Source organism: Coffea eugenioides, chromosome 2 (genome assembly GCF_003713205.1).
Source record: "Coffea eugenioides isolate CCC68of chromosome 2, Ceug_1.0, whole genome shotgun sequence".
Taxonomy (NCBI): Eukaryota; Viridiplantae; Streptophyta; class Magnoliopsida; order Gentianales; family Rubiaceae; genus Coffea; species Coffea eugenioides.
In genome coordinates this window covers 24,152,971-24,169,059 of record NC_040036.1, presented here as the reverse complement: position 1 = coordinate 24,169,059, position 16,089 = coordinate 24,152,971, and the positions used below count along the sequence as shown (strand labels likewise).

General features: G+C 35.9%; 2 protein-coding genes across 2 annotated transcripts; one reads left to right on the top strand and one right to left on the bottom strand.

Moving 5' to 3' along the window:
• The first annotated feature begins 6,509 nt into the window (after nt 1-6,509).
• LOC113763001 (serine/threonine-protein kinase-like protein At5g23170) lies at nt 6,510-7,897 on the top strand. Its single transcript, XM_027306676.1, has one exon. It carries the CDS (start codon nt 6,573-6,575, stop codon nt 7,677-7,679), a length of 1,107 nt encoding a protein of 368 aa, XP_027162477.1. The 5' UTR covers nt 6,510-6,572; the 3' UTR covers nt 7,680-7,897.
• Nucleotides 7,898-11,737: 3,840 nt separating this feature from the next.
• On the bottom strand, nt 11,738-14,239 carry LOC113759300. The gene is made up of 6 exons (XM_027301867.1): nt 13,708-14,239; nt 13,508-13,554; nt 12,414-13,376; nt 12,264-12,329; nt 12,074-12,169; nt 11,738-11,956 (listed from the first exon to the last, which is right to left on the bottom strand). The coding sequence occupies exons 1-6, from the start codon at nt 14,237-14,239 to the stop codon at nt 11,738-11,740; spliced, it is 1,923 nt and encodes a 640-aa protein (XP_027157668.1).
• Nucleotides 14,240-16,089: the final 1,850 nt, after the last annotated feature.

Sequence of the window (16,089 nt, the reverse complement as noted above, 5' to 3'; positions counted from 1 at the left end):
AGTTTTTTAAAAACTTTAGTTACAGTAATCTCAAAAAACTTCTCAAAGTTTTTAAACTATACATTTCAAAATATAAAAAAAAAAACACACTTCAAAATTTTTTTTAAAATTTCTATAGTAAGTTATAATAAAGTTTTAGACTAACATCCAAAAAACTCATTTACTAAACGGACCATAGGTAGCCATTGAGACTTTGGACGGATTGCCATCTCTAGATAATAATAACAGGCTCTTTCATGATAACTTCTTGTGATAATTAATCTGACCCTACTCGTCTTCCACGTCATGTTCTCTTACTCTAATTGTTGTCTTGACTCTTGAGAATCTTAAAAACACAACAAATGGTGTCAATGTGTGACATACAATTTCAATAGGACCAATTAAGTCTTGGAGAAGTTATAAATGCAATTCCGTAGTTTCGGAATACATGAAAGTTGAAATTGAAAAAAGAAACTCGAATAGTTACATAAATGAGCAATACCTCTTGCAAAAGAGCAAAAACTTTTCTTGACCCTGAAAATAAAACATATTTGTGATTTAATTGGTACTTGCGTAAATTTACTCAGGATGAAAAAAGTCATTGAAATTGAGACTTTCTCCATATGAGCAATAAGTTGATGTTTTCACTTGAGATTTGAGGGCACCAGATGATTCCGGGAAAAAAAAAAATTTTAGCACAAAATGAAAAAGGGGCTAAGAAGAAGGCTTTAAAATTCTCAAAATCTTGATGGCTGGCTTTCCGTTGTTCTATCCAAATGACTAATAAATATAGTAACCTCAAAAAACTTCTCAAAGTTTTTAAATTATACATTTCAAAAAATTCAAAAATTTACACACTTCAAAAAAATTTTTTACAACTTTTACAGTAAGTTACAGTAAAATTTTAGATAAATAAATAAAAAAGTCACTTGCCAGACCGGCCAAAATCTCAAGTCTGGTATAATAATATTGCCAATTTGCCGTTTATTCAGTAGCATGGTTTTAGCTGTTCATGCAGGGACATTGGAGAGCAGAGGAGCTAGCACTGTTCGGGTATCATGGCACCTTTGTTTGGTTTTCCAATTAGAAAGGGTTTCTTGAAAACGACCACTCCAGCGCCCTTTCCGCCAGCTCCTATCATTTTCCAACTAACCAAATTTAATTACACTACTATTTAGTACTACCCATATGCATCATCCTCCAAAACAATGCTGTCATAGGACTGTCGGAAATGGTGAACCCTCCCCTCCCCTCTTTCACCCCACATGGAATGCTTTCTTTTTCAAGAAAATCACTCAGTTTGTTATTGGTTTGTACCCCCTCCAAATTACCCTCCACGCCTACTCTTGCTTTGATGTTTGATCCTCTCATTTCTTCATGCTCCCATTGACTAATCAATAATTCTCCTCATTTCTGCCCCATAAACTAAAACAATAAGACAAATAAGAAGTGAAACCAATTCTTAAATAATACACTTTGTGATAGATCCCACTCGCTCTTCGAACTATTAGAATTTTTGAAATCTTAGCAGGATAATTTTTGAAATACGTCGTTTTGATTTGAAACGTTTGATCCATGAACGTAACATACTGACAATTAATCATAAATGGTATGATCACCTCACTAATGTTCTTATCAACTAAATTGAGCGCCGGAAACAAATAGTACAATTTTGTCAATATGTTTCTTGAAGAAGTCCATAGAAAGAAATACTCATTGACACGAGGTCTTATTTTCACTCAATTTCATACTTGATACTTCCATTGCTTACACACTATTTTTGCTGTGGACCGTGGCGTGGAGGGATGAAAACGTGGTCCAAGCAATGGTAAGACAGAGAAGACTAAGGACCTAAGAGGCATGGTACTAGTAGTCCTTAGTTTTAGTGCATTCATTCACGATCCACATTGGATCAGAAAGTTGGTTGCGTCGTTATCAACATCAAAGGGCCTGTCCCCACCCCATACGTCCAGGCCCAGAAGCTAGCTAATCATATGCTGTATTTACGGCGGTTAAAGACCCAAACTCTGATCTGACCTGACCCCCGCCCCCCACTCCCCCTCTCCTGAGGGCTTGGGAGGGCCTCCAATGTGTTTAATGGTGGTTCACGACTTCCAGGCTATAACTGACAATTTTATTTCTTTTGGTAAAAAGCAAATTTCATTGACCAATTGTTGAAAATCGTCCGGTACGAATTTGATTTGTATCACTGCTTAGGACAAATATGCACTAGAAATAATATATTAGATCTGAAAAATTTTTGAATTGATCTGAAATATACAAGAAATTTTAACAATTTTGTTGGTTATTTAATTTTGACCAAACTTGAGTTCTATAACAAAATCCTACAAATTTTTTTTAATGAACTTTAAATAAAGCAATTAACTGTCAGCTCAAATGGGCTAAAAATGAAAAGATATAATTGTTCCTATAATTAAACTTGAAAAATTTAATAATATAGCAGTGAAACCTTTTCAAGATTTGAGGAGCAATATTTTATATTTATCCTTAGCTCATTTATTTGATAGGTCAATTGCTTCAAGGTCGTTTAACATCAGTAGGGTTTCAGCTTGCAACTTACAATTTTGGTCAAAGTCATTAATTAAACAATAAACAAGAGTTGATGGAAGTTCTCATTTGAAACAAAATTTTCAATTTGGGCGATTTGATTGGGACTTATTCACTTTCAGGGGTTGAATCTACAATTTGGTCAACTTAAGAGGGCCAAACCGAAGTCCATTCTATCACAAGTAGCCGTGGAGGAGTGGAAGTAGGAGAAGAGACCCGTGGCTCCTGGGATCCAATTTAATGCGTAACGACAAACAAGGTGATTTGCGGTTTCAATTTCAATGCTCAGTTTTGTCCTAAACAACAAACATGCATGGTTACGTATCTAAACATGAAGAAAAATTGGATCTAATTATCAACTCTTAAATCAATCTACTCCCAAAAAAAAAAAAAAAAGTGTTAAAATCAATCTAATTCTTCATGGCCTTGATTGTCGCATTATGCTGACTTCCCTTAGTGCTCGAATGTTACGTGCACTGACTTCCTTAAATAATTGAATTGATAATTGCGGAGACATCATGTCTTGTATTTCTAGTTTTACCAATTTTGCTTGTCCCAATTCTTCAACTTTGTCTTTTACCTATTTATTTTATTTTTTGCTTTATACCGGAGCACCCATTTTGTCTAGTAGGTTTTTATATCTATTAGCCCATTATACATAGTTTCTTTAGACTCCCTCCCCTTAGATTAGAACAGATTAGATTATAAAAATATTATCGTTGCCGTAAAAAAGAAAAACAATGGCATTTTCTTTAAGTATAACTGATTATCAATTTCTTTTGCACTTGAAGAGATATCCCTACGATTTTAAAAATCAAAGGAGAAGTCCATGTTCATCTAGTGAAAGTGACTCTTATTATAGTCTCAACCATTATTCGGCAAAAAAAAAACCCATTTTTGGCCAAGGAAGAAAATGGTTGCCCTCCCTTCACAATAAAGTTTTTTTTTGTAACCCGGAACATATCCCGACTCGAATCACTTTGGATCCGATCTGACACACCAAATCAAAGGAATACGCCGCGGCCTCACACGACGCATCCCAGGCGAGTCACGAGGTTTCAAATTCAGGGTAAAATTCAAAACCAGGATCAAATGAATTCTAAAAGTTCGCTTATCACTTAACTACCCTTGTGGGGGCACCCTTCACAGTAAAGTTACTAAATAATTATGAGTTTTTATCAAACTCATTACTAAACTAAGTAGGCTATTACTTATCGGTTGTTTTTTTTTTATTACTAAAATTCATTGCTGTAAAGTTACTAAATATTTTATGAGTTGTTATCAAACTCGTTACGGTTTTCTAATTTATCATGCTCATAATGAGAGTGATCGTAAAACTTGAGCCAAACGGCTGTTAGGCGTCAGCAGTCAGCACCAATGACTATGAGTAGAGGTGTCAAAATGGGTGACTTGGGCAGGTTTGGGTTGGGTAAAATGGGTAATGGGTATAAGTGAATCAACTCATTTATACCCATTTAATTAGATGGGTATAAATGGGTAAGTCAAAAAATGAATTAGGTAACCCAATTACCCATTTATTTTAATTTTTTGTAAACTCATTTAAATTAATTTTTGCAAACTAAGTTATCAATTTATACCACTCTTTGTACCCATCATTAGTTTTAAATATTTATTTATAATGTTCAATAAACTTAATTACCAATTTTTTTCATTTATACTCTATGTCACAAAATTACTTATTATTTAATAATTGAATAATAAGAATATAAAAATTTGAACTAAGTACTATAAAAATTAATATAAAAACTTAATCCAAAAATTTTGAACCCCAAACATTTTTTTCATATATAAGTTTAAAATTTCATTTTAGAAAGATAAGAAAATAGGCTAAAATTTATCATAAATTAGTAATGCTGAAAAATGAGCAAGTTAACAAACTAAGAGAAAATAAAATAATAAGATAAAACCAACAAATAATAATAATAATAATAATAATGAAATAAAAGTAGTTAACATCATGACAAAATGAAAAATTTGAAAAAAAAAATAGGTGGGGGAAAAGAAGAGACTTGGGGGAAGAGAATTCTAAATGGGTTAATTGGGTTTGATGGGTTACCCAATAATACCCATTTAATAAATGGGTATTATTGGGTAACCCATTTATACCCATATACAAAAATTTAAGATACTCATACCCATATATTTATGGGCGGGTATGGATAAATTTAATTAAGTGGGTTGATTTGACACCTCTAACTATGAGTAGGACCCCTTTCCCGCTTTGAGAGGGAAATGCAAAAGAAAAGGAAAAAAAAAACTGAATAATCTTCAATCTGATTCGGGCCTTAAGGCTTGAGGTTATGACGTCAAATGCTATACACGGGCAACTCAGCCCAACCTCAATTGGGTTGTCAAACCTGAGCTTGGCTTGATTGTTCCAGCAACTCAGGGTAGGACGCAGTTATATCTAGTATAGGGCTAAGCTGGGCTTAGCCTTGCCCCAAATTGTAATGTCCAGGTTCAATGGAGACCATCTCGGGACGAGCTAAACACGGTCCAATCCTAATAAGTCATACACTAATTTCTCATAACCCGAATGCAGATGGTCTAAATCTTCTTACGCTAAAGCTGCAAGCGATTCAACATCAAAGCATCCATTTAACCGAGGACCTATAAACCATAGCTATCTTTATAACATCACTTTTCGTACCCCGCCCCGTCGTGCATCGAATATAACCTCGTTAAAGGCATTAGATGAATCAAACCATTTGATACTCGAATCGAGTTTGATTTGTTAAGACATCAATCAATCAAACTCGGTTCGCCGATTAATTAAGTCAAATTTGAATCTCGTTTCATGTTCAATAACGTTCAAATTCGATAAAGAGTTCGTTTAATATCAGTTCGGCAAATAAGTAAGCCAAATTTGAACAAAATTTCAAATCGTTAAAATAATTAAATAAATTTGAACATTAGGGCGTTCAAGTTGATCGGATTCGTTTACACCTCCAACTATCAGAAGCAGCTGGAGACACCTATATAATTCTTGCTTCTTGTCTCTCTCTCTCTCTCTCTAACCATCTTGGTGTTCAGTTGTTCCATTCTTCAGGGAGGTGACCTCATTTGCCTTTTGCCCTTTTCCAGCTTGAGGTGCAAACGAAGGCTAACAAGCGAGCAGTAGACCAAGTGGCACGTACATACAATCACATGTACATAGCAACTGAATGATACAGTTCGGAGAACTTAAAGTCAGACTCTTGGATTAAGTTGGCCTTGTAAACAAATCAATTAAGTTTTTCTAAATAATTCTTTAGTTACTTGTGCTGGTCTAGATTTATGAACTGGTATAGTGTAAAATGGCCTCCTAAATGCTTATCGTTTGATAAAGTAAGATTTGGCAGCCAAATGTGCAAAGGATGACACTGCAGCGTTGCGAGCCAGGGAGGCTACAAAAGATGGGGATTTCCTTCCTGCCGGCTTTTTAGTTTGGATCCCCATTTGTATGAACGTTTGAAACTAAGAAGATCCTCAGAATCTTGGCTTGAAAAGCTGGGATATTTTACCTGGTGGATTAAAAAGGAGGGTTCTTCACATTTGACAGCAGTGTGATAGCAATTAGTCTCCAAATGTCTACTGAAATCTTTCCGGTACAAGAAAAGTCGAAAAGGTGAGGGAGGGTCCAGAAAACCAGCTCATATAGCATTTCTCTCATATCATGGTTTATGCCTTGTCAGACACCTTCAACTTTTGGCTAGGACATCTTCACCTTTTCTTTAGAAATTTCATTCTCTTCTCCCACTTTGAATTTTCTAATTTTATATACTTTACTTATTGCATTCTAGATCCTTTCTTTAACCTCAAAGATTCCTTCTTTTCCTTGTTCAAGAAAACGATATATTCCCATGTTCATACCAAAACACCAAAGCGACTAGAAAACGCGTCACCGATATCTACCTTTCAAAGATGTCAAGCCACGGGCTTCATATACATGTGTCCTTTTAATTTGTTGCATACTCTTATATATAGCGGGAGCAGAGTACTTTCGATCAAGGAGGAGCCAAAAAATGCATGAATTCAAGTATGAAGAACTTGTTCAAGCAACTGAAAGCTTCTCTCAATCGCGACTTGTCGGTAAAGGGAGCCATGGCCATGTTTACAGAGGCATTCTGAAGAGAAATGGTTGCGAACATGATCAGCTTGTGGCCGTAAAGAAGCAATCACTAGGCCTTCAAAAGCTTCGAGACAATTCGAAACTCGAAAATGAAGTGCACATCGTATCATCACTGTCCCATAATCCATACGTGATCAACCTTCTTGGCATCAGTCATGACTCTTCCAACAACAAAGTTCTTGTCATGGAATACATGCCTAATGGAACCCTTCATGAAATGCTCCGCAGCCCCGTTGGGGCGTCCTCCTGTCCCCCGCCAACATGGCCAAAACGCGCCCAAATAGCTCTCCAGATAGCCAAAGCCGTGCAGTTTCTTCATGAAGCAAGGCCACCAATTGTTCACAGGGACATTAAATCAGCCAACATTTTGTTCGACTCGGATTGGAATGCTAGGTTGGCTGATCTTGGGCTTGCGATTAGAATGAATCATGACTCCCTGAACCGGCAAATTGACTCACTGAACCGACCAGCCGGGACTATCGGTTACCTGGACCCTGCTTATACTGTTCCTAGCAAGTTAAGCACCAAAATTGACGTATTCAGCTTTGGAGTGTTATTGCTGGAAATTATATCTGCCAGGAAAGTGATGGATGTTTCGAGATCACCATCTTCAATTGTTGAGTGGGCAATTCCGTTGATCCAAAAGGATCAGATTGTGGAAATATCTGATCGAAGGGTCCCTATTTCGCGATTTACAGAAGGCCTGATTAGGAACATGCTGAGCATTGCTGGAAGGTGTATAAATTTTAGAGAAACTGATCGCCCGTCAATGGGAGAAATTGTCAGCGAGTTGGAGAACTGCATTGTTGAACCGATTAGATTTCCAGTATGGATGAATCTCCTAAGGAGTCTCATTCAAAGGAAAATCGGTACCAGAAAGAGCAAGACTGCAGCTAGAGCCGCAACCAGTATTGTTTGTGCACCACATCAAGAAAATGGTCATGCTGATATTTCAAGAGGGAAATTGCTGCTAAGGGAAATATTGGCTGATATTTCTTAAAAAAAAAATAAAACGAGACGAGGGATTTTCTTTTCTTGGGCCAACATGAACTCAACTGAGTCAGGTGATCGAGTCTGGCGATTGGAAAGTCAATGATCATCCTAATCCATTGTACAAAAAAGGTTGGTCCTGCAGGATATTCTCCACCAAGCGCAAGATTATCAAAAGTTGTTGGCAATCGGAATAACAGATAGCTTTATCGTAAAGCCTCGTTGATCCATGCTGATGTCCTTAGATTTGCTTGTTTCCACTTTAATTTTTTGTGGGGGAAATCTTTGTTGATTTCCTTCTTTGTAATTTACTGCTTGTAGTTTTCCTGAGGAGAAATTTGACGAGTACTGGAATACTTTTCCTATAGCTGCTCAAGTCTCAGCACTTGCTCTCTTTTCCCATGAACAAGTTTCAGCACATTTTTATTTGGCAAACATAGTATAGATATGAGCCCAGAAAATACTCGAGGAATTAGACATCAGACATGAAAATGTCAACTAAAATTTGGTATAACTAAACAATTGGCAAAAAAACAAAGGGCTGGCGGTCAACAACTTTTTTGATATCATGAAGTCAACTACGGCCATAATTTTGGACAAATTTAAAGGAGCATATTTTTCAACACTGGCCTTGCGTGGTGAGATATTAAAATTGGTAAAGCAATGAGTCATTTTCATTAATTTTCCGCGACCTGAATATTGTTTCATCATGTTTGGTTCTATTATCAACCCCAAGCAACCCTCGTCAAAGTTTGGTAAATAACCTTTGTGAATTCTGATTATAGGTACATGGGGAATTTGGAAATTTATCCGTCACCTGTAGGAGAAAAATAATCTAAATGCTTCTCGATACACGAACTACAAAAATAAAAATAAGCAAGACTTTATACGCTGTAATTAACTCTCCTCGCAAGAACTTTGACAAAGAGTTAGTTATCCTTTTAATGTTTGGTATCACTATTAATTTTCCTCCTAACATTATATTTGAATCATTTTATCCCTAACCCCCTTAGAGGATTGATAATGGCTAATCGTTCGAACTTTGAGAAGTAAAACAAAGGAATGGAATTTTCTTTTTCTAATGGAAGCTTCTTTTTGCTGATCACATCTTTTTAAAAAAAAAAGGAAGACGAGGAGGAAGAAAACCTTTAAATTAATGTAATCGAAAGTCAAACAACTGGATTTGTATGGATCTCTTCTTGTTTAAGGCATCTACTCAGTCCGAGCTTCCTTTCATCATCTAGGATGCATCTCAGAATCCTTGACCGCATCGGGGTTGTCTTTTTTTTTTTGTCAAAAAAAAGTCGCATCGATAATGCTAATGTTGTGACTTTAGAAACGGAGCAAAGGTCTCTTCCTGATCAACTAACGGTGCTCCCCACCGATTCTTAAAAACCAGAAAGATTAACATAGGTTGTTCTCGATTACATAGTCAAAATATTTTCTTTCTTTCAAATTGTTATGGTCGAAAACATCAGTATATATACTCGAAATTACAGTAGTAATTACACATTTTTTGGTTTGTATTCAATGTAATATATATATTCTGGATATAATTTGAGTTTATATATTTTTGCACCTAAACTAAGTTTTTTTCTAAGTCATTTCGGCTTAGGTAATTATAATTGTACACAATTTTTCTTTTATAACAAGATTTTCATATAGATATCTTCCAATCCATCGCAATTCTAGAGTAACCTTTTCGTCTTATATTAACGTTGTACATAAATAAACTACGAAAAATATTTCATAGATGTAGGTTTAGATTTCCATGATATATAACGTTGATTTCAATTTGAAGCATTCTTTTTCATGCAAGTGATATTTAATCGTTCAGAGTATAATACAAAGTGCAATCAATTGGGTAGTTTTGGGGTGAAACATGCCTAGATTGGTTAATCAATGGCTTAACCACCTCACTTAAAATGTCAAAGGCTTTCACTATTTAAGTATTCATAGGTATTGTAATCTCTAAATCTTTGCTTTTATAAGCTTTAAGTTGCTAAAATTTGGAAAAGTTGAGGGATGGAAACAAAGTAACTAAGAGCTTTAGCCACTAAGTTCCAAGGTAACAACAACATGAATTCTTGTTGGCCTCAACAACTGCCAAGACATTCATAATACTGAATTTCCAACTTAAATCACCAAAGTACCACATTTGATTATGTCCAATTCTATCTTGCTTTTCTTGTTTAGAGCAATCAAAAATATATGTTCAAATAGACAAATACACTTTTTAACTTTAATTGCACGTTGTGTCCTTAGTTTTTTTTTTTTTTTTTAATGAAAGAAATTTCCACAAGTGATAATATTCAATCTGAGAAAGCATGGAAGGATTGCATCAATAAACCAATTTGTTTATTCAATTTGTTAAAAATTACTTAAAATCTTTTATTGCTGCTTGTCATAAGTTCAAAAAAAGAGTTTTGGTAATCAATAGCTGTTGAGGTTATTTTTTTTTTCAACTCCAGTAATAGACTTTTGTTGATTAATTAAATCTAATCTCAGATTAAACTCCAAAAGCTGTTGAGGTTATTGGCCAGGAACTTCTTGTCTCGGCAGATCAGGGCTTGAACCTACGTTTAAAAAAAAAAGAAAAAAAAGAAAAGAGTTATGATAAGTTGTACAACTAGCCCCGAAAAAAAAAGTAATAATAATAAATACTAGGGAAAATTGCAGAAACCTCCCCTGAAACTACTGACAGTTGCACTGAGCTCCCCTCTAAGTTCTGAAATGGCAGATAGCACCCCTCAACAGGAACATTAAGTTGCAAAATCAGTCCAGGCAGCTTCAATTCCCATTAAAAAATTAGCTGTACAAGTGAGATAAAAAATTTGTTCCAAATTTGCCCTGATGTTGGTTGACAAGTAGTATTAACAAGAGAGGGGCTTTTTCATTAAGCACAAGGAAGTTCAGGGAGTATAAATGCAACAACATGCTTCCAGATGATGACCTGCAACAACTTCATTTGCTGAGAAACCAACAGCTACTTAACGGCTAATTGATGTAACTAAGGCACTAGCTTATAAACGATGGTTAGTAGCAAAATTAATACCAGAATCTGGACTTATGTATGCAGCAGCAATTTTCCAACTCAAAACACAGCTTGCTTGATACTCAGTTTGGCAGTTTCAAGTCATATTGCAGAAATCAGAAAATGGCTTCTTCCAGCCACAGGAGAACATCATGGAACTCTCCTACATCCTTCACAATACAAAACAAATATTGCTGGTGCAATAGAAAGGCAACATTGAAGATTTCTGAGTCTGAAAACAACCCCAACAAATTATACTTTTTTTGTGCAAAATGCAAGTACTTCCAGTGGTATGAGGGTCCAGAAGAAGAAGAGGTTAACAGTAGAAACTATGACACCAATTCAGTGCTACAATCGCACCTACAGCAACAAAGGTCTATGGCTGTTAGAAGGGAAATGCCAATTGTTCTGACAAGTGCAGTGGCTATACTTTTCATCATCAATCTCATACTTGTTGCTGTTTATGTTTTCATCCATATTGTGAAGTCAATAGGCTGATGCTATCCAGAAATGTACATTAGTGATGAAGTAGATATAGCTGCAGTTCGAATTTATATGTAAGACATAGGAGAGGAACAAGTTCCCTTCATCATGTATGCAGCAGCGTTTGTAGTTTACAATATAAATGCAAGCCAGAGTTCTGTTTATATCTACTGTCATCAATACAAAATCACTTGTTACCAACAATACAAAACAAAACAGTCACAGAAGCATACTTGTATTACAAGATTAATGCATTAATACAACAAGTTTGATCAGAATTCAGTAATTTGAAGTACTACAAAAGTGAAACACAACAGGCAAGTAATAGCAGAGCATGACTGAGCAATCCACAAAAGGTTCAAAACACCATCTGAACCATTAAATCACTTAGAACAGATGGTGAGGATTGCAATGTCGTGAGAGGCAGAAACATGTCTAAAACTGCCACAGTAGAGTACAAAATAGCTCTGTTATGTACCTAATTAATGGCATACTACTGAGTTGATACTTTCAGCAGTAAGCATTCACTTGCCAAAACTATAGAGATAGTATCAGAATTGCATACTAAAACTACTATTGTTGCTAACATTTGTTGAGTGCAGTGTTGTAGCTGCATTGATGGATTCAGATGCAGGTGTAGCAACTTGAAATGTAGCAATTTGCTGATGACCAGCTTGTTCCACAATTTGAGTGATCTGAGCAGTATTTGAGTAGTTTCTCTTGCTGCTCCTTCTAACAGATGCTCTAGTATTGCTTAAAGGTCTTCCTCTCTGCACAATCACACGTGTTGAACATTACACTCAAGCATTTTATTGAAGCATATCATAAAATGCACTCATTCAATTGCACATTTTTCTTTGAAGTGTTGCTGTGCTCTGATTCTGCACATGCACATTCACAGTTGCAGGTGCAGGTTGAGTTGAAGGAGAAGGATTGCTGCCTTGGCTTGAGTGTACAACTGGAACATTGTTAGAGACATGATCCTAGCAGTAAACATTGACAAGTAGTATTAGTTTCGACAAGGCATGTGCTATAAATGTTACAATCAGAAGCTTAAATAAGTTAAAAAAATCTTACCCAAAGAGTTGCTCCTGACAGGCCCGTGTTTGCAGTCACTCTTCCTGGTTTGCCTCTTCTATAGCTCTGTTGTTAAGGAACAAGCTAATTATAAGTAATGAATTGATATAAAATAATCACATTCAGTAGCAATTTCAGCACATATAACACCTGCTGGCCAGTAGTTCTGTTGCCATTCTTCTTATTCTGGACATGTGCTCCTTGACATGACCTCTTGTTGTGATCAAAAGAGCCACAATTTCCACACTTGATATAGCAAAGTCTTTTTGGTTGTGACGCGGACTGTTCTTCATCATGTTCCCTTCTCCTTTTAGTCTTTGGTCTACCTGGAGCTCTCCTTAATGAAGGAGGCAGGACTGTTACAGGTGTAACATATGGCATAGGTGGCCACATTTTCTCATCAGGAATTGGATGAATCATACTTGAATATGTCTTTAAGTACTTATCTCTTGAGAACCAATGCTCACAGTAGGATTCCAGCTTTTCTCTCTTGTAGATAATCCCTAGTGCAGCATGTTTACAAGAAAGGCCTGAAATTTGAAATGTTCCACAATCACAAGTTTTAGCTGATAAATTGACTATGTAGGACCTGTTCATATCCCCCACTTCAAATACATCAGTAGAAGCCATAGTGAGTTCACATTGTCTTGATGCTTGTCCTATTTTTTGTAGTTTACCAAGCATCTTTGGTGTGATGGCAGTGGTGAGCATGCACCCTTTCTGATATCGCTTATGCATTTTTTTCATGAACTTCTTCCTCAGCCCATCAACAAGTGTCAAGATAGGCTTCCCTCTTAGCTCACCTATCCATGCATTGAAGGACTCAGTGCAGTTATTTGTGACATGATCACATTTTAGTCCAGTATTGAAGGTACATCTGCACCATGTTGTTTTAGGAATTTTATCCAAGTATTTCCATGCTTCTATGTTTAACTCCTTTATGCTAGCCATGGCTTCATTATGTCCTGCAACATCAAAGCTTTTTGCTGCTCTCCAGAACAAGTTACCAAGCAGAATACCAGGAAATTGAGCTTTAAAATTACTGCAGATATGCCTACAACAATGTCTTCCACTAGCAACAGGCACTCTCTCTTCATAAACTATATTCAGGCCCTGAAATGATCACCAAAACATGCAAACAAGTTACACTAAAAATACAGAATCATTGACGAGTACATAACTATTCCAGAATCTGGATGCATAACAGAATCAGAATAATGTTCAAGGCCTGTTGTGAAGCTCACCTTTTGCCTGTCACTCATGAAGGTTAGAGGACCATGAAAACCATTTTCTGAAGTAAATGGCCCAAAAAACTCCTCAAAGTAATGAAAAAATCAACTCCAGGTTTCTTTATTTTCAGCTTCAACCATAACAAATGCAATAGAAAAAATGCTATTGTTAGCATCTAATGTGACTGCTGTGAGAAGCACACCACCATAAGTACCTTTTAAAAAACATCCATCAAAACCAACAAAAGGTCTACAGCCTTCAACAAATCCACTTCTTTGAGCTTTGAAACTAATAAATATTCTGAGAAATCTAGGTTCAACAAGAAGAGTAGGCCTATCATAATGTATTTTGCAGATACTTTGTAGGTTGTATTTCCTGATCAGCTCTGCATACTTTGGCAATTTGGCGTACGATTCAATGTGATTGCCTTCAATCTCATTTCTTGCTTTAGTTAGTGCTTTATACATCTGCCATTTGCTTGGATGCACACCATACTTAATCATCTCAGCTTCTACCCCTTTGGTGGACATGTTGGGGTGAATTCTCATGACTGGAACTAGTTTCTTGGCAATCCAGTCAGCTGTAGCTTCTGTGTTCTTCTTGTCCATCACACATGTGTGTTCACCTTGATAAGTCTTAATCACAAAGGTCATGGAATCTAAAACTGGTGATGCATGGATTCTCCATTTACACCCTTCAACACCACAAACAGCAGTGACTCTGCTCTTCTCATTCTTCAGTCTCATAATTGAAAATTCTTTCTGAATTACATAGTCCTTTAAAACTGCTCTAAATGCATCGACATTAGTAAATTAGTTTGACCTTTCTTAAACTCTATCTCTACTTTGGGTTGTACGTCACCAAGTTATTGATTTTCAAAGCTTGCTGAACAGGGTCAGGTTTCTTCTTCATTTCAGCAATAAAGGAACTAAGGCACCCCTCCTCATTGTCATCAAAAATCAGAAAATGACATCGTCAGATTCACCCCACTATCGCTATGAACATCCTAAATCTTCTCCATTGAATTCACCTATCCATACATGCTGTGCAGCCAGCTTGAATCAGAGCTGGAATCACTATTATTCACCCGTGTAAATCAAAATCACTATAAGCGCAACAACACATACCTATGTCCTTCCTTTTTCTCTTAGTATCATCAAGTTATATAATGACCACTTTTCATTATCTGATTAGTCTTAATAATGACTGGAATAACATCACATATCCTTAGCACTATGACAACTATATAATCATCTCTTACGACTAGAATGCTACCTTCTCAAAGTGATTCGACAAATCAAGACGACATATCATCATCTGTAATATCAAACATACGATCTGTCTTAGGAATCTGACACCTCATATGTATTAACTTATTCAGATGCCCAGGGACTTCACCGAACACCTTCTCAGCAACATCAAATAGTAGATTAAGGTAACAGTAACCAATTGGATCGATATTTGGATTTCTCACTTGTTTCTCCTCATAGTGAACAACCATATCATAAGTAGAAAAAAGAGCCATCCTAGGTTTCAAAAGTGACAGAAACTTAGCAATGTAAGTAGAAAATAGCAGACAACTGTATCTAGTTTAGACACTTATGTCTACACTGATGACTAGTCATGAACTCAAGACTATTGTAGCATTCACTGAGTTGATACAAGTCTTAAAAGATCGAAAAATAGATCATGATCAAAACATCCATTGATAAACATGTCTAAAATAACATGAATAGCAGAGTACAACAGCTCGTCTAAAACCAGCTACAATATCATCATATTTGGCATTGATCATTACTGACAATAACATCACATTTGTTTCTGATCATTACTAACACATTCAACTCATGATGGAACAAAAAACATGCATTCATTGCACTCAGTATTCAAAAACATGATCATACAAGAGCTAAAGTACAAATTTATTTACCTACTCCACTTCAGTTCTTGCAAATTAACTGCAGTTGATGCTCAAAATTGGTTCCTAGCTCACGGTCACATATGTTGTTTATCTCTCACGGACAATCAGCCTCCCATGAACTAAGCCAGAGTTCCAATTTTCTTCTCTTATGTTTCCTTCTCTCAATGGTCAGAATTTTATCTGCAAGGCACACTCTCTTATGCTGCAAGTAGGCAGCTTGTCACCTCAAGAGCAACTTGTAACAAATTGGCGCCAATTCATGGCGCCATCTTCCTCAGCAATTGCCGCCCTGTTCTTGCCTCTAAAACTAGTCTCACACTAAAGCATACCCTTAATCAAAGCTGGACGGAGACTGCAACTTGAGTTAGTTAGTTAGTTAGTTAATTAAGAAGTTAATTAACTAATTAGATAATTAGTTAAGCATCTAAAGTTAATTAGTTATTTATGTCAACAGATAATTAGTTAATTAATTAATTAGATTATTAGATTATTTAGTTATTTAGTTAAACTATGCATAAATAGTTAATTTAGTGTAAACTACAATTATCAAAATGACAAACGTTTTACTAGGTTTAAGTCATCACATTCTTTGGTAAAATTAAATTTTAGTGAGGGTATTTTAGTAAATTGACCATGAAGAATGTATTAAATTGTGTCCGTCTTTTTTTAGGGAGG